General features: G+C 37.3%; 2 protein-coding genes and 1 non-coding gene across 3 annotated transcripts; all 3 read right to left on the reverse strand.

Annotated features, from left to right (window-relative positions):
* Positions 1-1885: 1885 nt before the first annotated feature.
* On the reverse strand, positions 1886-1966 carry TRNAL-AAG (transfer RNA leucine (anticodon AAG)). The gene has a single exon. It is a non-coding gene; the product is annotated as a tRNA-Leu (tRNA).
* Positions 1967-5602: 3636 nt separating this feature from the next.
* Positions 5603-16332, reverse strand: LOC143862053 (plant/protein). The gene is made up of 7 exons (XM_077373044.1): positions 16176-16332; positions 16005-16045; positions 11362-11419; positions 9365-9458; positions 7517-7601; positions 7374-7439; positions 5603-6027 (listed from the first exon to the last, which is right to left on the reverse strand). The coding sequence occupies exons 1-7, from the start codon at positions 16270-16272 to the stop codon at positions 5911-5913; spliced, it is 558 nt and encodes a 185-aa protein (XP_077229159.1). The 5' UTR covers positions 16273-16332; the 3' UTR covers positions 5603-5910.
* Positions 16333-21267: 4935 nt separating this feature from the next.
* Positions 21268-22643, reverse strand: TSO2 (Ferritin/ribonucleotide reductase-like family protein). Its single transcript, XM_077372053.1, has one exon. It carries the CDS (start codon positions 22461-22463, stop codon positions 21474-21476), a length of 990 nt encoding a protein of 329 aa, XP_077228168.1. The 5' UTR covers positions 22464-22643; the 3' UTR covers positions 21268-21473.
* Between the last annotated feature and the right edge of the window lie 683 nt (positions 22644-23326).

Here is a 23326-nt window from a genome sequence, read left to right on the forward strand (position 1 = left end):
GGTAAAAGTTGCATTGGCTAATGGGTGGTTGGAGATTTAACATAGAAAGTGATCAATGGTTCGTGTTCAGTTTGCAAAAAGTCGATTGGTTGAAAGGCTAGGATCATCCGATCTGTTGAGCAAATGGTTTTAATTGTTAGCCGTGGTCATATATATGTACGGTGGTGATTGTGGTTTCTCCTACTGTAACATTGTTATTGACAGAAAGTCAGTTTCATGATCAATGGTAAAAGGTAATTTTTGGGTCCCATAGGGTGGGCTTGATCTCGTAGAACCTCATGAAGTGACCCACAGAGTCTCAATCGGGCATTCCATGCAAAAGATAAAGGACTACAAAAATCAATAGTTTAGATTTTTCTCAATAGAACCCTAAGGGCCCGTTTGGATGCCGAGAAGATTTTTATTTGGATTTCTCACATCTGCAGCCCTTTTTTGCGTTGTGATTTGGATCCGGATCAAATTATTGGATTTCCAAATCAGCAACTGACAATGAAAAAAAGTCAGATTTCCAAATATGTTGTGGAAATTTGTAATTGGAAATCAACAGATATGGCAGTTTCCTCAACCCTCTTTGCTCTTCAGCCTCTTTCCTCGAGTAGGAAGTACCCCCTTCCCTCTGTGCTGGCGGATCTACGAATTTTGTATTCAAAACTCAATTCCAAATCCAAATACAAAATATGAGGTATCCAAACGGGCCCTAAATGATTTTTTTATGTAACAAGGGCCTAAGATCATCTAATCTGGCTGTTTTCAATGGCATTTAGTTGGGCTTATGGCAGGCTTATGGTTGCCATTAGGGTCAACGGATCTGATCACATATACAAATCTTAAGTTCTTGTGTTTGCTAGACTGGGGTTGTTCTCCATGAGGATAATCCATGTTAACACTATTAAATCTAATATTTTTATGTATTTGTCAAGAATTAGAAATTCAAAACAATTGTATAGTAATTTTAATACAATAATTCCATTATCATTATTTGTTATGCTACAGATGATGTTGGTGCTACCATGTTTTGATAATTGCACAAAACTTAGCTCGTTCCATTTTAATATGCTCAGAGAGCTTTTTGGGATTTGAATAACCTTTTGTCAGCTGTTTAAATAATAAAAGACAATCTGACTTAGTGCAATTATCAAAACATGGTAGTGCAAACATTAGTATCTTTTCTTCACTTGCAAAAAGTTTAAAGAATTATAAAATTAAGGTGAAGAAGAATGGGGAAAACGTATTTAAATGAAAATTTGGTTTGTAAATAATGGATTTTGGTACTTATTTTTTGTATGTTTTTTTGTTTTTGAAAGTCCAAAACGAGTTTAAATATGATTAAAAATGAAAAGACTTTAATAAAAAAAAATCATTTTTTCTTCTCTTTAATATTTTGTAATTTAAATCACTGGTAGAATATGATCCTGATGACAAACCTTAGGTTCCACAAGCCACATGGCAAACATGTGTGCGTAATCAGGACCATTGATCTAGTGGACCAGCATTAGGTGATCTACATGGTCATAGTAATGTGTGAAATGCAAATCCAAATCAACAGTCTAAAATGGATTTAGCTTCTTGGTAAACCCCAAAAATAAACTAATCAATCTAATGGCTATGATCATCTGATCAGGTGGGACCAACGACAATGGGCCCGGATAGTGGTGACCCACCAAATCAACGGAGCTGATCATGTAAACATGGCTTCAGTGGGTCATTGTCCAGAGGGTGTAATTATTAGAGGAATTAACACAAAAAGATTGATGTATACTAGGATGGTCTAATGTTTATACGTAGATCCACATGGTTTTAAATTATGGAGAAATGAAATATTCGCCCTAATAAAAAGAGTAGTCTCATATGGGACCAAATACTTAAGAAAAAAGTGCATTAAATATGTTGAGAGTGGGATTTGAACCCACGCCCTTTCGGACCAGAACCTTAATCTGGCGCCTTAGACCAACTCGGCCATCTCAACATTAGTTGTAAAAGGGAGGTCATAATTCATAATTTCACTAGATGTGGCTGCCCAGTGAAGAAAAGGGGGCGAGTATATCACTTCCCATGGTTTACTTTTACCCATCTATTTGGAGGGCACTAATCGAATGGTTAAGAAAAAGTCACCTCATGTTGTTCTAAAAGATCAACGGTCAAGATTTTACACCCAAAATTTATATGTTTAACGTTATTACCGAGAGTGACTCTCTTCTAGTTCTATATTCTCTTAACGTAACAAACAATAACAATGCCCAGCCACACGTGCTAAGCTGCCCGTGGGCAGCAGTCCCAGCCAAGGGCCGTTAGGAGGGCCCACAACCCATATTATCATCTACTTGTCTCCAGCAAGGGGAGTTTTTACTTTTTAGGGCAAAAGCTGGGGTAGTGGGCCATGTAGCATGTGGTGGGTCAGCTTTAGGGGGGCTTCCCTTATGGGGGGTGATGGATGGAGGGTCACTTTTTGACAATGATTTATTTATCATGGTCTCCCACTAAGCCCTAAACCTTCCCATCCATCACCCTAATGCCCTAAAAGTGAAAGTTTGGCTAAGAAAAGGATAGCCATTCATCACCCCAATTCACACGTGTGCATCCTTCGTGTTCTCGTGGCTCTGGTGGAAAGGCGGTCGGTCGTCTAATTTAGCAAAAATACCTACTTTGACTAAATTTTTTAAATGTTTATGAGGGAAAAATAAAGCTGGAGCTTAAAATATAATGTATTTATAAGCTATAAATTTTTTTAAATCTATAAGAAATTTAGTCTTTCCCTAATGAGAAATTTTAGTTGTACAAGATATTTATTGGTTATAAAAATTTTAAATTTATAAAATATTTAATAGTTGAAGAAAACTTTACATTTAATTAACCTCAGAGGCCACCCATGTTTTTCCATTATGTATACTATAGATTTATATTTATGAGCTCTTCGGCATATAGTCACGGGTTTGCTCTCTGTTGACGAGTGTTCGAATCCCCGCCCCGACTTACCTAATACACGTGGTGAGTGGGTCGTTGCGTGTATCCGTAGGGACTAGTCCTACTCTCGAAGGGGGTGGGGACATCCTACGTCATCAAAAAAAAAAAAAAAGATTCATATTTATGAGTGATTTTATATTCTGTACAGTGGGGCTCACTTCATAGGATGATCCAAACCGTTCATTTGATGGGCCACGATGTATATAGACTTTGTACCACATTACTCACCTCCATAGGATGATCCTAACCTACGTCTACTTTCTGACTACTTTCTGAAAAATACTGGACTCTCCGCACCCGCAGAATATAAAATCTCATATTTATGATGAATGTAATAATCCAAAACAAGTTTATATTTCTATTTAATATATTTTAAATAATCCCAACTTGTGTCAGGATTAGACTTCCGTTTGGTTGCCGGAATTTTTTTGGTTCTAGGGATTTCTATGGAACAAAAAACTCCCTAGGAGATTGGTGGAAAAGAAAAACTCCCTGGAAGTATCCCAGTAAAATAAAAATCCCATGTTTGGTTGACCGGACTATGGTGGGAAAAAAAATTGTTTGGTTGCTTGAACTGTTGGGAAGAAAAATATTCTTTTGCAAGCTTATTTTTGGTTCTTGGGAGTTTTTTTTTTTTTCCACGGTAGGGTTTCATGCTGGGTTATTTTGGTTCTTGGGATTATTTTGGGCCCAGCAACCAAACGTGGGTTTCCTGCGGAAATTCCACAAAAGTCCCAAGAACCAAAAAAATTCCGGCAATCAAACGGAGCTGCCAGAATTTTTTTGGTTCTTGGGATTTTTGTGGAACAAAAAACTTCCTGGGAGATTGGTGGGAAGAAAAAACTCCGTGGAAGTATCCCAGACTATGGTGGGATGCTTTGTTTGGTTTCTTGAACTGTTAGGAAGAAAAAAAATTCTTCTGCAAGCATTTTTTTGGTTCCTGGGATTATTTTAGTTCTTGGGAGTATTTTTTTTCCTTCCTGGGGTTTCGTGCAAGGTTATTTTGGTTCCTGGGATTATTTTGGGCCCACCAACCAAACGTGGGTTTCCTACGGAAATTCCACAAAAGTCCCAAGAATAAAAAAAAATCCACCAACTAAATGTAGCCGACCCCAACTAGTTTGGACAAAGAGTTAGTTGAGTTGAGTATAACTTAAATAATCCCGGCAGCTAACCAAGTTTTCCCATTATCTAGGGTATAGTATTTAATAATTGAAATAAAGTTTTTATATATAATGTTTTAAATAACTTTAGAGGCATGTTTTCCCAATATAGACGCAAGGACATAATTCAAGTGAAAAATACATACTATTTGAGTAAATTATTTTTAATAAAATCATGTTACATTTCTTATTTGAGCATGTCATCCCCAATTTCTGTCTTTCCAATTTTATGGGAAGCATCCCATAGCTTATCAAAATCTAGAGATGAGCCAATTGGCAACCACATTCATACAGACTGCGAGATACATAATGAGAAGGATGAGAAAAGCTTTACATGTTTGAAGCATTGTTAAAAGGGATTTGCTAGGGACCATCGCAGAAGGCATGTCGTGGAGGCTGTTGCATGAGAGAGCAGCCACCTCAGATGAATTAAATGAATAAGACAAAATCTGAGCCTATGTGGCTGCTCCCTCATGCAACAGCCCGTCGCGAGATGCCTTCTCCGTGTTAATTGTAAACTAGCCCCAGTTAATGAAAATTGACAACATCAATCATTGACTCACCAGAGTCGACTCTCTTACTGTGGCCAAGTTCCCGTCTGAGTCTGAGTTTTGAAACACTGGTTTGAAGAAACTTGATATAGGCTTTCTATACATGGAAAGATATCATATTGACAACATCCTCATTTTCTATGTGATAACTGATAAGAAGTTATTGTTGGAAAAGAAAATCCACTGGGCAATTCCTATCCAATTGCGTACAAATAAACGAAAAAGTAAAATAAGAAAACAAGCCACAAGATGAACATCGATATTTTACGTGGTTCGGCCAAGATGCCTACATCCACGGGTGAGAACACAATCTTCCACTATGAGAAAACAGAATACAAGGATTACAATGGGATAAAACCCGAAACCAACAAACACGCAACCCTTGCTCATCAACCAAGACCGTTCCCAAGAGAACCCCGAGAAGAAAACCCCCTCTCTCTCCCTTGCCTCCTCATTGCAAACGTCAAACAAAGAGCACCTCGCGCCAAAAGAAAACCATCTCTTTCCTTTTTATACCTTAGGTTTTACTAAAACCTAAAAAACGGTATTTCTAATTTTGCTTCCCACTGAACTGTAGGAAACAAGGCAATTTTCCCAACAGCTATGGGCTTTGTGAGAAAATTATAAACCAATATGGATTTTGGGTAGATAAGTCTGGAGGATCTTCTAGCCTGTGACCAACTTAAATTGAAAAAAATAAAATAAATAATGGGTGTCTTTGAGAGGATCTAATCCATGTACTTTGATCAGAATCCAGAGGCCAGCCAACAAGGCAATATCAGTCAATATTATTTTATCAAGAAAACACTGCAACAAGCAATATCACATTGACGACAAGCAAAAATAAAATAAAAAAATACATTGATGAAAAGCAAATATGCTAGTTTTTATCCACGTCATGCATCTGGATCAACAGTCATTAAACAATTTGTGGTGTAGAAGGATATATATATTTCAAGATAATAATAGTAAATAATCACAACAACAACAACAATGTTAATGAGAACAACATTTTTGTTTCCAGATGAGCAGCCCAACTACATGATGCTATCTTATTAGTGTTTCATTTGGGGTGAGTCCCACTGTACATGGGCCAATGATGGAGCTTCTAATTTTCTTCAATCAAAGGGCTCTGATAAACATTCTTCATAGTTGATACAATTATAGATTGATAGTTGCCTCATTGAAACATGACAGAAATAAAAACAAACATAAAGAAGAAGCTCGAAGAATTACTACCTTGCTGCCTTGGTGAAGGGTGTTACTCTCCTCCTAACAATCTCTTGAATTTGCTCAGAAGTTAAAACAGCAGCACTATTATCAAAATTGGCTTCTTCCAGCTGCTGGTGAAGCTGTAAACAAGTAAAAGAAACTTTTTAGAGATTAATTACAAGAACAGTCTTTGACATAGGAAATAAACCACTGCAATGTTTAAAGAATTCTGCTACAGATTTCAACTGTGAAAATCCCCCAACATGTATACATGGCAAACGTGACTGGAGACTGGGGCCATTGATCTTATAGGCAACCACCAGGCAACACAGTGGATCCTTTTTTCTTTTTCTTTTGAATGGTAGCAAAGATTTTATTCAAAGAGCAACAGGTGACCAAGACAGTCAGCCCGACAGGATACAAACAAACCTAAAACAGAAAGAAAGAAATAATACAAGATAGAAGCCCAAATCAAGGGGGCTAAAAATCAAACCACTCCAGACTTAGCCTATTAATTCCATCTCTAGCCAAGCCATCTGCCGCGCTGTTAGCCGATCTCTTGAAATGATTGAAAGTTATTGAGGAACCTTCAATTTTATCAAGGATTTTGTCAAAGAAACGAGCAAACCTCCACGGAGAAACCTTTTTTTTTTTTTTTTGATGACATAGGGTGTCCCCAGCCCACTTTGTAGAGTGGGACTAATTCCCTCCGGATGCGCGCAATCACCCGTAAACCACACGCATCGGGCAAGCCCAGGGGGATTCAAACTCTCGTCTCTAGGGAGCATACCCAAGACTTTAAGCCAAAGAGCCAGAGAGCATCTAAGCCAACTAATTGTATTTAAGGAGTCACCCTCCACAATAACTCGATTAAGAACTTCCTTTTCCAACGCAGTGGATCCTAGTCATATGTCGAATGGAGATACTCCTCCTAGATCATGGCCTTCAAACAATCAAAGGTCCAACCTTTTTGTAAGAGGCATCTTCTTGTTAACCTTGATAAAGGGCCTAGAATCATCTTATCGGGGCAGCAATAGAGGGGATATATGGGGCACGGCAGATCAATAGGCAAATCAATATACATGTGTGCCATGTGTACAGTGGGCCAGGATCATCTGATCAAAGGTCCAATCTTTTTCTAACAGACATCTTCTTGACTTCTTGTTAACCTTGATAAAGGGCCTAGAATCATCAGATCAGGGCAGCAATAGAGAGGATTCATGGGGCCCGACAGATCTATAGACAAATCAGAATACATGTGTGCCATGTGTACAGTGGGCCAGGATTGTGACAAACAACTGTCACAGTTCCGTGACAATGTTATGTTTGCATAGTACACTGGGGACAAAACATGCAACACAAGCATAGCACACCGGTCAATAAGCCAAATTGATGATATTAGCACACTGAAATGTGAATTTATATTATCAGAATATTAGTGATGCATCATTTTGAATGTGTAAAAAGCATAGACTCTGTCACTTACCGTCTCAAGGATTGCAGACTGGTCGTCGGGGTGAAATCTACGCATGTGGTTTAGCATCTCCAATTGCTGCAAAACTCCATTAATTAGTTGTTAGAAGTACCCACATATTCTACTCATATTATAAATAAACAGATAAAATCTACCTTCTCTTGTAGTTTCTGCTGACTATGCATTTTTTCTGCAAATTCATCAGGCTCAAGTTCAGCTTCATCGCAGGCCATTTCTTCCCTGTCATTTTCAGGGTAGCAAAAACAGGTTAATTTTTGGAGATATCACAATAAGTACGGTTTATATCGACTTTGCTATTTTCATTTTTTTCTTTTTTCCTTCAATAAGGGTAATAATATTCTGCTTATCACATCAAGTGATTAATAAAAGAAGAGTGGGCCAAGAGAGCCATGAAATTTTGGTATCATTTTTTAAGAGAACGACTAAGTAGTCAGTACTTATGTGCAATGAAGACTGTTAATATTATAGATCATCATAAGGGTCACATGGTCTTGGTCCCATGCGGAATGGAAATCCCACGCATAGTTTAAGGAACTACAAAAATCAATGGTTTAGCTTGTTTTGGAGGAACTCTAGAAGATCATTCACATGGCATCAAAGAACTGACTTATGGTGTAGATCAAGATTCAAGGAGAAATATGATCCAACCCTAACCGAGACCAAGGTTTAAAATTTCGGTTTCGGTCACAACGAAAACGAAAACATTTCGTATTCGGTTGAAAAACTCAATAGAAATCCGGTAAAAATCACGGAAACATAAGAAAACATATGTAGATGATACAACTTTAAGATGAAACCCTTAAGAAATGCTAGAATAAGCACAAATACAAACTTAGAAACCATCTCATAAGCAAGACACCCATCCATTGTGGTTAAACAACATCAAACACCTGGTGGCATGCATTGTCACGTATGTCTAATAATTCGGTACATACCGCATTTCAAATGTAATTATGTAATTCATATAAATATTTATGTATAATACATATATTGATGTCTCCAATTTATTGGGGGATTATCTATGACTGTCTTTGGTTCACTGCTTATTTACTTGTGTACTGGTAATTATGTAATCGGAGACATACAAACCAAAAGATGTCAAGACACAAGACCAGTGGACCTAGTGAGTGCAAGTATGTAGCTGAAGAGCCACTAGATTACCAACCAGGAAGTTTTTCCACTTGCTTCAGGGCAAAATCTGGCGACTTTTCTGTTGACGAAATGTATAGTTGTAAATTTACATCAGCTAAACGGGTTCTAAAAATTTACCCCATCAGAATGGCACTTTCTGTATCGACTCAGACGTGAATTAACCAAAGTGGGACAAACTTTTGGAACATCAATTTGAAAATGCTGGGATCTAGCTGAATTTGAGCTTTTGGGATCTGGATAGATACAATAGAAGACCACTTAAGTTTCTTTCGCAAAATTCAGAGGTCCCGGTCGTGAAGTTGGTGAAACTCTCCTCATTTAGAGTTCAAAAGTTCGCACATAGTGTGTCACTAAAAGAAAAAAATTACAATCTTATTTTTTATATTACATTTGACATTATTAGTTTCACGGGCCTAAACAAGAACAAAAAAATAACAGGGAGCTTCTGTTTACAAATATGTTTTTATGCCTCAAACAGTCAGAACACAATGGTTCTTGACAAGGGAATGAGATTGAACAAAACAAAAGGGTTTTACCATTCAAAAAAAAAAAACACAAGAGGGTCGGCTAAAATAGCAGATGAAAGAAAATCCTGCCCCTGCCAGATCAAGATGACTATACAATCTTACTTCTTTCTATATTATATTTGATATTGTTGGTTTCAAGGACCTAAACAAGAATGAAAAAAATAGCAGTGAGCTTCTGTTTACTAATTTGTTTTTATACCTCAAACGGTCAGAACACAATGGTTCTTGAGAAGGGAATAAGATTCAATAAAACAAGAGGGTCGGCCAAAAGAACACAAGAAAAAAAATGATTTGAGAACGTACTTTGCAACAAAACCATAAAAACGAATCATCAAGTCCTGGTCATTCTCATAAATTGTATTCACTTTCCCCAAGCAACCAATGCCAAACCTTGGATCTGCAATAGAAAACACCAGATAAGTTACATAACCCTGAGTTAGTTAAGACTTGTCTTATTAGAGTTAACTAACAAACCAGATCGCTCTAGTAATTCAAGTACAGATTAAGTGCACATCTATCAAAATTATATCATTTTTTTCAAAACAAGAAAAATTACACTCAACTTGTTACAATGTTAACCCTAATTTCATTATTTCAACAAAATGGGCTCCTGTAATTTCAAGAATTGCTCACAGCTTCCAATAGAACCAGTACTACACAGGACAATAAAACTACTTTTCGACAAGAATTATAATTTATATAATAATTCTCAAGATCATGAAAATGAAGGAAATTGTCAATATCAATTCCTTCTATGTAATTATATCATGGTTGGCTCAGGTCTTTTATCAAGTGTTCATTACCAGATGAATAAGGACAGAGTAGTGTTACATTAAATGATTAAATCGGTCCCTAGCCAGCTTTGGTGACATACTTGGAGAAACAGATCAATGATAACACTTACGAGAACTTTTAATGGAAGCGAGGTTACAATAAGTATTCCTAGTCACACATATTCAGTGAACATGTTTCATGTTTGCCAAACTTCAATGTTAAGCAAACTTGTATCCTTAATTTAAAGAGCAACTCAAAAAACTCTTCAAATGTTTTATACCCTCGGGGACCCTCTCACTTTCATGGTTTTAAATCTCGGCCGAAATATTTCAATTTCGGCTGCTACAGAAACGAAATACACTTGGTTTCGGACAAATACCTAATTTCACCCGAAATTTTGGGATTTTGTCCAAAACATGTAACTTTTCATATTAAAAAAAGGCAAAGTTCCTGTCAAAATGTCAACAGTTCCATAAAAACCTGGACAAAAATCAACTCCACTTGTAGAAAAGAGAAGAACAACGAGATTCTTTCAAGTTATTTGTAAAAAAGGAAAATGATATAGAGACCGAGAGTACCACCAAGCAGGGGACCTACAATGAGAATGAGTCATGTGTACAAAAAAAATTTAGTTTTTGTTGATTTTCCTAAAGCTAAGGGATTGCTCACTTCTTTTGTGAGGATGTGGCGATAATCAATTTGTTCAGTCCCCTTTTCAGTGGTACTTTCGGTTTCCTTAGCATTACTCTGTAAAAAATGACAAGAAAGAAAAAGAAAAACCACTGTCTTACCTAGATTTCAGCCGTGATTTTATAAGATATTGGCCAAAATTTTGTACCAAAACCGAAATATTTCTGTTTCACTAATGAACGAAACTGAAAACGAAACGAAATTTAAAACCTTGCTCATTTTATATCACCATGTTCTACAACCAAGAAGTCTTTCTGTGTAGAATTTTCCCTGAACTTTAGGCAGACAATGAAAATGATGATCATTGCGAATGATCCCACTTTTCCGTAACCTCCGCATACTTTTGTAAGGTTTGTAGTCTCTTAATCATGTCATATGTATCATCAGCAAATGTTTTAGTAGGTATGCTATGGCAATATTCATAAATAGTCGAAGACGGGCCATCATATAATTTATGATTGTTACTTCTAACTTCCAACACATCTACGTTTCCCTAAGGAAGATTGACTAATGGGCATTTCACCAACAGCTTAAAAGTTCCCTAACTGCATAATAGAAACACTAGAAGAGTACCTGCATCAATGGACTAGGACTTTTATTCATAATAAGCCCAAAGAAACATGTGTCACATAAAATTAAAGAAATGTCCTACCATCAAATACATGTCATTACGTAGGTAAAGTTGCTGTAAGGAATGAAAATACAGAACATAAGGTTCATCTAGAAGTATAAAATACAGAACATTTGGCATATATTATCTTTAATTTCTCAAAAAAAATAATCTATAACAGTATGCTAATCAGTATTCTTTCAAAAAGAAACAGTATTAAACCTACCAATACCCATTTCCAAAAGTATTTCCTCTTGTATTGCGGTGGTCATAGCAACCGCTTCCTGCAGATAAAATCATTGAATCAACTAGATAAAGGACTGCAGCAACACATAGTTACAAAAACTCCATTGAAGGACACATTACTTAAAATAATAGCCTTGTATTTTCCTAAATTGGTATAGACATTCCCTGCTCAAGATCTTCTTCCTCACAAACTGATAAGTGTTCTTCACAGTTTTTTTATTTTATAACTCAATTTTATGAGTTTCATCATGACCACATCGAGATGTCTTCTTTTTCTGAATGGTGACCACATCAGAATGAATTTTATTTCGCCAGATTTGGGTTCTATGAGTTGCACTTGATTTTTGCTAGATGCCATCATATTAAGATGCTTCCATCATTGGTTATTGGTTCAGGACTACAATCAGCATATCATTGATTGTTTTGTCAAAGTAAATACCTATTTTAAATCAAGGTTTTGAATTTCGGTTTTGGTTTCAGTTGAAAATTTCAGTGGAAATCCTGTAAAATCAAGGAAACATATAGAAGCAATATGCAAATGATAGAATTTAAAGATGAAACCATATGAAATGCTAGAATAAGCACAGATACACACTTTAGAAACGTCACATAAACAAGACAACCATCCATAATGGTTTAAAAACATCAATCACCTAGTTACATACACTTTCGCACATGTCTAATAATTTAGTACATTCCAAATTTCACATGTAAGTCATATAAATATTTATACATAATACTGCACTACATTTCGCATGCAATTCATATAAATATAATTACGTAATGTCTATCAATATAGTATACTACTATTACACTTTTGATTTTGGCTTCTGCACTTCGTTGATTCAGTATCAGTTTCGGTGGGGATAGAAACAGACACATTTCGGTCATTTCGTGTCGGATTTGGTGGAAATTTAAAACCATGTTTTAAACAATCTTAAGGTGGATGCTGGTTGAACATATTGAACAACCAAGATAACTCAGTCAGCTAAAGAACTATGAAATGATAGAAATGAAATAGGTGATTGAAGATGTTGGATATTACAAAAACGTAGTAGTTAAATATCTTGATAACACACCACAGTAAGCCGCAAATCTGTCATGCCCCAAATGCATAAATTTCATATCATAGTACATGAGATTCTTGCTGAAGGAATGGTGGTGGACTACGCCTTCTAGGTGGCAGCTATCATTGAGAATTCATTGCCATCACAGAAGTAATACAAAAATTCCCTTGAACATATAGAGGAGATGTTACTTCAACACCATTCAAGAAAAAAAAGAAAAAGAGATGTTACTTCAAGCTCTCTTAGTTCACATTTGAATAGAAGAGTATAACAAAAACAGGGACAAAACCTTTTGGATTTGAATTGATATCAAAAGTATATATTCTTGAAAGTTGAAACCTCCTTTGAAAAGAAACACAAACCAATGCCTAAATCAAACCATCATGACAAAAAGGATGGCTGCGTTAAGAAGAATGGAAAGAATTTCAAGAAGAGAGTGGCTTCTCTTGAGTAGGGCAAACCAGGTCATCATTCTCGAGAGGTCACCACAATCGGAATGACCCTGACTACAAAAGTCAAAACCCAATCTTGTGAAAGCACAAGCAAGTCCTTCCAGAAGTTTAAGTGTTTGTTATGGTGATATCAGAAGCCAACATTGTCTACAATGTCAAGTACTGAACGGTACATGAGAGCCTAAAGAATCCTTTTTCCAGGCTCTCAGGTCATCATCAAGCATGGTGTTGAGTTAGTGTTTCTACTAAGGTCATTCTGACAAGAGTTGGGAATTTCTTAGAAAAGGTTATTATTACAAGGGTCGTTTCAAATTGAATTTCCTTGACTATGAATGAATAAATCTTCCTCTAAATGTATATCATCGATTCCTCGGATGTGTAGCATTGTAGATTAGAACATATAAATGTCCCCTATAAATAAAATGATGAATTTTGGACAATTCTTAAAATTTCAACTAAAACTGAAAACATGGGTGAGATATGTTTGCAATTCAAGTACATTACAATTCAATATGGTATCCTTCTGTTGTTCTTCTAATCCCCTATTTTCCTCCTCCTCATCCATGTCCTCATGTTTCTAATAATGTTCTCCTTTTGTTTCCCAACCCTCCAGTCATTACCATCTTCCATGCTTTTATTTTCTTCTTAATCCCCTATAGTTTTCATTCAAAACCAATCCACCCTCTGTTAATGTCCTACCCTCCACAAGTTCTTCAGCTCATCCTCAAACCCCGTGATAGAAAACCACATCCTTAGACCACATCTCGAACATAAAGGCCATCACACCCCTATGATCCTGCCTTGACTGAAGGAGGATGGGATAGTGATCAAGCATCAGCCAAACATCCATGAATAATTGGTCCCACTCCTAAGAGAAAAGAACCCTATCAAGTCTGGTCAACATGAGGCCCTCCCTGTTATTTTTAAAAGTGAAGTTTGAAGCAACAAGCAATAGGTACTTTTAATTGATGAAGTCATCATGTTGGTGTTGACCCTTCTTCGAACCTTAACTTCGGAAAAACGAATGGTGTTGAAGTCACCTACCAAGCACTAGGGGGAACATTCCCAACCTTTGGCCTCCTCCAATTCCTTCCACATAAACTCTCTTTTGTTGGGGTTATTTAGGTTCCACACCACCGAGCACTTCCACTTAAGATTGGGCTGCTTCGACTTAAACACCGTTGAGAGTGAAATGCTCACATTCTGGTTGTCCCAACCTCTAACCTCTCGTATTTTACCTTTTTGTTGATGATATGCTGATCTTCAAAACTAACTAAGAAATTGTCAATGGTAGCAAGAAATTTTGGAAAAGAATTTTGGCATGAAAGACTTGGTTAAGCTGATGCAATTCTATGGACTAAAATTTATAAACCTCTAGAAGAGATTGTTCAACGCAATCGCATTGTTCAACGCAATCGCATTATGTTGAGAAAATAATGAGGAAATTTAATCAGTACGAATGTGATCAAGGGGAAACACCTTATGATTCAAGCGGTCGAACTCTTTGGAGTTTGTCTCTCTTCGCCACGATCTTGCTGATATGAATGGAAAGAAATAGACAGATTTTCAAGGGAGATTCAAAAGGAATTCAGGCCATTTAGTAGCAGATTTTCCCACTCATGGTGCATTGGCCGCTTGTTCTTCCTGGTGTTTCAAAACGCAAATGCAGGCCAACTCGGAGTGGCTCATTCGAGTATATGGTTGACACAACCATAACCGAGAAGAGTCAATAGAGTTTTGATTGACTTTGTATGTAAAAAATGTAAACCCAGACACAATGCGACCAAGATAAAGGGAGTCGACTTGGGCGAGTCGACAATGACAGTGGGGAGTTTTGAAACTATCGTTCTTCCCATATTTAGAGGGATTGTTGAGTCTTTCATCCATCGTTCCCAGGGAGAGATTAGACTGGGTTGGATCCAGCCAGAGAGCCCTGCTGGATCGTGGCGTGTTGCCTGTGCAGGTTTGTGTATCACATGCTTAGGCCACTTATCCCTTTTCTTCCAATTTATGACTCTTTAATAAAATTTTGAACCTCGTGCATTTTTACTTTTTTTCCCTAATTGCAATCCATTTTTAATGTAGATGTTTCACTACTGTTTCTGGGCGAGTTTTATAGCATATGTGGGATTATCCGCTTAACATTTCTGCCCAGCGAGGAGTAGGATTATGGTGGGAGTCTTTATAATACAGAGTTTTCCCTTCTTGCGCTGCACAACAAATAAATAGAAGCTTTCTCTGCAGATCACATAAGTACATAACCTCTCTTCACATATTTTCCGTGTTGACTTTTAGCATTAGTTTCTTTGCTTTGTTACCCGGGCCAGTTGTAAACATTGTATTCATGTTGCCAAGGATCCTCTGAGGCGAAGGATTGTTGTCTTCCCGAAGGCAGACACCGAGAAGCCTCATTGCACCAAGATTACAATCTAGGAGAGTAAAACCAAATTTAAGAAAAGCTGTCTAGGATGTACCTAATGGCTTTCTGATTGTGAGTGCAACTATGCAAATTTTACTTCACTTGATTCAGGTTCTACAAGTTTGTCAGAATTTCAGCTAGTGTCATCATACATAGAAGTTTCAATGAATGATTATTCGACTATAATGAATATACCAATGAATGTTTTATCAAACCCTAACTATTTTATAAACATGTCTCTTCTTTCTCGTCAGGACGGTAAAAAAATAAATAAACGGCGTGGGGTGTCTCAATTTGCAATGGTCTGCTTGATTGAATCATTCATATCCAACCCATCTATCAAAAGGATAAATGTATCCCTGTCTAGCAAACAGACTTAACCCAATGATACAATATGGACAATCATCACCCATCAATCAGAAAATTCTCAATTGGGTGCGTCTGCATGTAAATAACAATTTAACAGATGCATTATGAGGCCTTACACATGTCATCTTCCATTTCTAAGCATAGATAAAAGTGCAAAACAATACCAATTAAAATACAAGAAATTTTTTTTCTGGGTTTTCAATCAAAACAGAATTTGAATGAATTGAACATAACCCATTAAGGCCATTAACATACATAATAAGGAAAACTTTAAAACTTGAAAAATAAAAATAAAAAGAAGGGCAGTGAGGGTTACCTGTTTATCCTTGACAGCATCTGATATTCGTTTCTTGACATCTGAACAAAAGAAGGAAAAATTAGGAGTGATTGAAGTGAAGAAGAAAAAGGCAAATGTTCCATGGAGAGATTGGTAAGTATATATAGAAAAAGAGGGAAAAGGGAAGGGTAAAAATGAGATTGAAATTACCTGGTTGTGAGGTGAGAAATGCAAAGCGATTAAAGAGATGAATTAGCTGCTCTTTGGACAGAATGCCTGAGGTCTGGAGTGTAGATGAAGAAGACATTTCGGGTGCGCACGATAAGGCCCCAAGGTTTTTGCCACCCCTCCTCTTTTTGTCTGTGTTTCTAGAGAGATAATTGAGAAAAGCCTCTAACGTGCGCCATAAGTGAGGAGGATCGAAGGTCGGCTCAAATTATGCGGAGATCAACCTGGATGAGACAAAAATTAGACGCATTGACGTTGGAAGCCTGGAACCCATATGAGATAGGCATCATCTGAACTGTTCATCGTGTGGGCCACCCCATGGAGATGCCATGTATTAAGGATCTAACCCATCCCACAAATTTGAATATTAGATCAAAAGGCCCGAATGAGGACTTATACAGGCATTCTCACGAAAAACACAATTTCTATATAAACGTAAAATTTTGAGAAATTCAATAATAATTCGTTTGATTGGAAAAACATTTTAATATACTTTTAATTCATTTGATTGGGAAAACATTTTAATATACTTTTGCTTCTTATTTTTATCTATATTTTTCATTTTTATTTTTTTAGGTTTTTCCGGCATTCCTATATTTGAGAAATTATATGATGCCGGACCATGAGAATGTAAAGGGCGGAAGGAGACAAAACCTGCTGCCTTGGTGAAAAGTCAAAACGGGGCTTTCTCTTGGATTTAAAATCAAGGGAGAGAGTTTTTGTCTCTCTCCACCCTTTATATTCACGGTTGGGCATCATATAATTTCTTCCTAGATTTTACATTCTCGGTGACATCTTTTTATATATAATACTAGAGATTATTAAGTATTAGAAAATAAGTCTGTCACGGCTGTGTCAAAGTATGAAAGATTAAATAACACCATCTCCAACAGCTTAAGCTTATGGAGTAATTGTTGTTTCACATGGTATCAGAGCAATTGCCCTAAGTTCAAAACTCCTTGATATTAAAAATCCACATGCAATGGCCAACCCAAACAGGAGTACTATAATATAAAAGATTAAATAACGCCATGTCCCAGGGCTTAAGCTTTTGGAGTAATTGGTTGTTTAAAACATCGTCCATTTCTGTCTGAAAAACACTTTGTTTCCCTCAGATAATGTAAAAATGAATATTTCCTTTTGTTTGTTTCTAAAAAAAGCATTTTATATGTCTTTAAAGTAATCCATGCCAAGCGATGGATAGATTTAACATTTTAACCTGAGTTTTCTTTACTACGTAATTTTCCATCATCTGAAAATCTACACAAATCTATTAGTAAAAAGACAAAATTATTTCTCCTCAATGCTTGTGTCCATTCCAATAGTTAATTCACCTCAATGCTTGTGTCTGTTACAATGGAGAATGCTTCATGCTTGACTCTAAAAGATCATCTGTACTCAGTCAACCTTGGATATAAGATAATGATGAGCAAAACTGAGACTATTTCTATCAGTTCAGACCCCCCCAGTTATAAGGCCAATATGTCTCCTTCAACTAGGTGAACACTAACTTTTGGTAAACGAATGCTTGGTTTCACATATGAAAATGAACTCTTACAGTCCATGTTGAAAGATTAGTTCAGAAACTATAGCGTACATAGGGTTATTGAGACATGTGATCATCAAAGTCGTGCTAGTGGTATGAAATGTGATCGACGGAGGACATCCGAGACTCTTGGGTAGAAACATACTATATATACACACCCTCCAATCCTGTCATAATGTTAGCAAGGTTTTAAATTTTGGTTTCATATGTAATTTCAGGGGTAAGCGAAACCAGAATTTTAGCCGAAATCCCTAAATTTTGGCCAAAATTCTGTAAAGGCTGACGAAATGGAGTTTTTTTGGGCCGAAATTTGGTAAATTTTGAAATTTCAGTTTCAGAACATTTCGATTTCTGTCCTCACTGAAATCCGAAATTTCGGTCTTCGGCCGAAATTTAAAACCTTGAATGTTAGTGGTATGAAATGTGATAACAATATGTAAATTTTGATTCCTGATTTCTTTTCCATTTCCACTTTTTTCTCTTCTTCAATGTTGTACCTACGTACAGTATTATAAAGAATACAGTGAGCAACATTTTCTACGAATGTACTCTTATTCTTATTTCACAAGATTTTTCGATTAAGTATTAGAAATAAGAGATTGTAAATTACCAACACATGAACAATCTGGGTTCCAGTTTGAGCATAGGATATAAAAGACTATAAATTTAAGGAGCATTAATTATGAAAGCTCTTACTGTACTCATATTTTTTGAAATGCTCCTGGCTGATTTCTCTTAAATCAAAATTGAAACTTAAGGAGCACCCATAAACAAGCTTACACTTAAAAAAATTAAGAACCAAGCCCTCATGCATTGGAAAAAGGTCACAGCATTATGTTCCCTAGTTTAATCGGAGCTTATGTAGATTTCAGTGATTTCAATGCCTTTGTTCCCAAACCAAGTCATCAATATGATATTGCCTTCTCTGTGAATATGAAAAATTGTCTAATGAATAGTTGAATACCAAAGAGCAGAGCTATAACTCTCTGCTGCATAAATCACACTCAAATCAGATTAGAGGGTTAGAGTGGCATTCTTTGAGGAGAAGCAATTTAAGAATTTCCAAGATGATTTGGCCTTAATACTTACCAAAGAGCAGAGCTATAACTCTCTGCTGCATAAATCACACTCATCAGATTAGAGGGTTAGAGTGGCATTCTTTGAGGAGAAGCATTTAAGAATTTCCAAGATGATTTGGCCTTAATACTTGCTTTTGCTTATGAGGAGGTTGATTTCGTGTCCTTCCCAGCAACCCACCCACGCATAGAGGTGATGATCTTCATGTTGTGAGTTTAATCTTAAGGTCTGATTTAGATCCAAATTACTTTGACATGATTAATACATAATTGAAGAGATATTACAGCTCTCTTTGACAAAGTAGGGAGATTTCCACTTATCTTGAATAATTTACTATGAAGTAATGAGTGTTTAAAATTTTAAATAGAACACTCGAAAGGATAAACATGGAAAGATATAATCTCAATCTAATCTACTCTCCTAATAAACCTACCTACATCAATTTGCCACTAAATCAAATCAAATCTAATATCCTTATTTATTTAGCTTGCCCCATCTAACCTACTTAATAATTTGATCTAATTTCCTCATCAAGCCAGATTACCATATTTAACGCAATTTTTTGTTTTTCTTCTAGACGAATACGATATTGAGATCTTTTACCAGAACGCGATTGGTTTCTAAAATCACTTCCAGATCTAGGTCTTTTCCTAGTGAGTCCCGGTACAGCCCCTAGACGGCGTATTTTTTTTTAAACAAGGCCCTCGATAACGAGTCAAGGTGGCAACTGGGCCGTGCCGGCACGGCACAGTTGCTACAGTGGGCCGTGCCGGGCTGAAGGTTTAGGCACGCAGCACGAAAAGCAGCCCGGCACGACAAAAAACAGTGTAAAAAGGGCTTTATGTGGCTGTTTTCTCGTGCCGTGCCTAACCTCCGGCACATTCGTGCCGTGCCTGGCCCGCAGGCCGTGTGGGTTGCAAAATTTCATGCCGTGCAGGCACGGCACAGCCCGTTTGCCACCTCGAGTAACGAGAAATAAAGACTTCTATTAAAAAGGATAAACATGGAAAGATATAATCTCAATCTAATCTACTTCCCTAATAAACCTACCTAAATAAATTGGCCACCAAATCAAATCAAATCAAATCTAATCTCCTAATTTATTTTGCTTGCCTCATCTAACCTACTTACTAATTTGATCTAATTACCTCATCAAGCCAGATTACCACATTTAACCAACATGACTAATCTACGACCAAGATGATCCAATGGTGAGCCTCAACCCAATACAACCGTTGGATCTCACATATTCGAACATGCCCCCTCAAAAGTATATGGATTGGAAATCGATATATGTTTGATTACAATAGATACCCCAAAAAAGTAATATAAAAATTTGCAAATTTTGATGCACACTGCTACAATCGATCGTTGTTTGCCTATTGTTGATATTGCTGAAGATGATTGCCGCCTTGTTGATGTGTCGCAAAGAGGGCTTAAAAGCCAATGAATCATAACAAATCATGACCTACTTACTAATTTGGTCTAATTGCATCATCAAGCAATATTACCACATTTAATCAAGATGCCTAATCTACCACCAAGATGATCCAACGGTGAATCTCAACCCAATACAACTGTTGGTTCTCATATATTCTAACTAGGGCTGCAACTCGGGTCGGGCGGGTCGGGTTTTGGAGAACCCAACCCTACCCGAGAACTATCTCGGGTCGGGTTTTTTTCCGGAAAACCCACGATTCCCAAACCCGGCCCTACCCATGATAAATCTCCGGCCGGGCCGGGTCCGGGTTTTTTCACATTGACGCAATTTTTTAAGGAAAATTCTTGTTTGGCAAGGCAACTCAACTCATAGATGTAGAAATTACACTCACAGTACACTTGAATCAAACAATGATGTAATTACACTCACATTACACTTGAATCAAACAATGCTATAATCAAACAATGTTGTAATTACAATCAAACAATGCTTAATCAAACACTTGAATCAACTCAACTCATAGAAGCAAAAATTACACTCACATACAATAACAGTGGGTGCGTGGGTTTTCACTTTTAACTAACAATAGAAAAAAATGTACATACTATAACTTATGTAACTCGGGTCGGGTCGGGCCCCTTCAAACCCGGCTCGACCCGAGATTCATGCAGGCTTTTGAATGCTCAACCCGGCTCGACCCGAAACCCATGAAACCTGAACCCAACCCAGGTTATTTTCAGGTTGGGGTCGATGTGGGTCGGGTAAAACCCAGCTCGAGTTGCAGCCCTAATTCTAACACTCTTCACTAACTCGTGAAGAATTTGAGGTGATAATGTAATTTAATTGGTGAAATTTCATTAAAATCTGAGAATTATATATTGGAATGATGCATTTCATTTCGAAAGCATTGAGTTTCTTCTTACACAGCAGATAAAGGCAACTAATTTTTGGGCTGTCGATTTACAGCTACACAGAAAATTTAACTCCTGATCCAAAAGAACGCATGGACGAAGTACAAAAAGAAGTCATTAACTATTCATAGAAACAATACAAGAAAAACCCCTCAGACACAGTCAGTTAAATTTTTTGTTCTTATCATTTCTTTAGCAAGAAATTAAACAAACAAACAATTAAAAACAACACCCCCAACAACATCAATATCTCATAAAACAACATAAAAAAATAAAAATAAAAAAAATTAAGTACTAAACCCATATTAGAAATCCTCATCCAACTTGAACACATGATTCCCCCCATCCCCATTCAAACTTGACATAACAGAAGCCTTCTGATACTCCCCAACTCTCTTCTCAAAGAAATTAGTCTTCCCCTGCAATGAAATCAACTCCATCCAATCAAATGGATTCTGAACATTATAAATCTTCCCACACCCCAAAGCCCCTAACAACCTATCAGCAACAAACTCAATATACTGACTCATCAAATCCCCATTCATCCCAACCAAAGCACAAGGCAATGCATCACAAACAAACTCCCTCTCAATATCAACCGCATCCGCCACAATACCCTTCACCTTCTCCTCACTAAGCTTCTTATTCAACAACCCATATAACAAACACGCAAAATCACAATGCAACCCCTCATCTCTCGAAATCAATTCATTCGAAAATGTTAAACCCGGCATTAACCCACGTTTTTTAAGCCAAAATATCGCACAAAAACTCCCAGAAAAGAAAATCCCCTCCACACAAGCAAACGCAATTAGGCGTTCCGCAAAGGTCTCCGAACCATCAATCCATTTAAGCGCCCAATCAGCCTTTTTGGCAACACAAGGAATGGTCTCAACAGCTCGAAAGAGACGGGATTTTTCAGCAGAATCTTTAATGTAGGATTCTAAGAGGAGACTATACATTTCAGAGTGGATGTTTTCTATGGCGATTTGGAACCCGTAAAAGGCTCGGACTTCAGCGATTTGGACTTCTTTCATGAAACGGGCGGCAAGATTTTCAAGGACTATGCCATCAGAGGCTGCGAAGAAGGCGAGAACATGGGTTACGAAGTGTTTTTCGTCAGGGGTTAGGGATTCCCAATGGCGAATGTCTTGGGATAGATCGACTTCCTCTGCAGTCCAGAAGGAGGCCTCAGCTTTTTTGTACATTTCCCAGACTTGGGGGTATTTGATTGGGAACATACAGAATCGATCTGGGTTCGGAGCGAGGAGGGGTTCTTCGGGGATTGAAGGCATTTTTGTTTGAAGGATGGAGGATGAATAGAGTTTTATTGGAAAAAAGGGGGTCTTTTGGGGGAAATTGGAGAGGGATTGAATTGGGTAAATGGGTTTTGGGAAGATGAATAGAGAAGCAATGGAGAGGTGAATTTGTAGGAGAAGGGAAGGATGAGAGTTGCAGAGAAGGGTTGGGTTGTGTGATTTTTTATAGAGTTTGGGGGAGAGTTTCATTGAAGGGGGTGAGCGGGGAATTTGAAAATTTCAAACGGTTTGGACAGCTTGCGAGGGAAGCTTGATGAATATTATTTTGATTATTTAATGACTAAAATGAACTCTTTCCTTTTCTGCTTTGGATTTTGGTAAACTGCCCACAGAGTAGGGTGGTGTCGTAATTTTGAAGTAGTTTGGGGACTTTATTTAATTAATTGGGACTTTTAAGGCACGCCTGGGAGGCGTTAATTGCGTTGGATTTGAATGTTTTGAATTTGGATTCTGGTGAAAGTAAAAGCTTTCGAGGGAAGCTACAAAATTATTTATAAAACGTTTGTTTTCGACTTTAGCAATTTGAACTTTGGCGGGAGACTTCCATTGGCGCGGAGGAAGATGAATCACGGGATTGAGTTAATATGTGGGCCCTCAGCAATCGTATAAGTCACGTGACTATTACATAATGTTTGGCCCCCATAAAAGGTTGATGATAAATGCTAGACCTGGCAAAAAGGGACCCGGACCTGCAGGTCCACCTGCCCGCCTGTAATTCCGCGTCCGGGTCACCAATCTGTGACCCGTTTAAAATTGACCCGCGGGTGCCGATAGAGAGGCCTTTTTTCCCATAATTGTCATAATTTTTTAATTTTCTTTGTAGGTATTTTGGTAATTGT

This window comes from Tasmannia lanceolata, unplaced genomic scaffold, assembly GCF_043159265.1.
Source record: "Tasmannia lanceolata isolate RefF3 unplaced genomic scaffold, GAP_Taslan_0.1 ptg000037l, whole genome shotgun sequence".
Taxonomy (NCBI): domain Eukaryota; kingdom Viridiplantae; phylum Streptophyta; class Magnoliopsida; order Canellales; family Winteraceae; genus Tasmannia; species Tasmannia lanceolata.

Bases quoted from the DNA above. Each gene is read 5' to 3' on its own strand.
- TSO2 (XM_077372053.1), bottom strand. From the start codon at position 22,463: ATGCCTTCAATCCCCGAAGAACCCCTCCTCGCTCCGAACCCAGATCGA.
- LOC143862053 (XM_077373044.1), bottom strand. From the start codon at position 16,272: ATGTCTTCTTCATCTACACTCCAGACCTCAGGCATTCTGTCCAAAGAG. The intron at 9,459-11,361 runs GTAGGTTTAATA...TTTCTATTGCAG, and splicing joins ACTTTTGGAAATGGGTATTG to ATCCAAGGTTTGGCATTGGT. The intron at 7,602-9,364 runs GTACGTTCTCAA...TGAAAATGACAG, and splicing joins TTTTATGGTTTTGTTGCAAA to GGAAGAAATGGCCTGCGATG.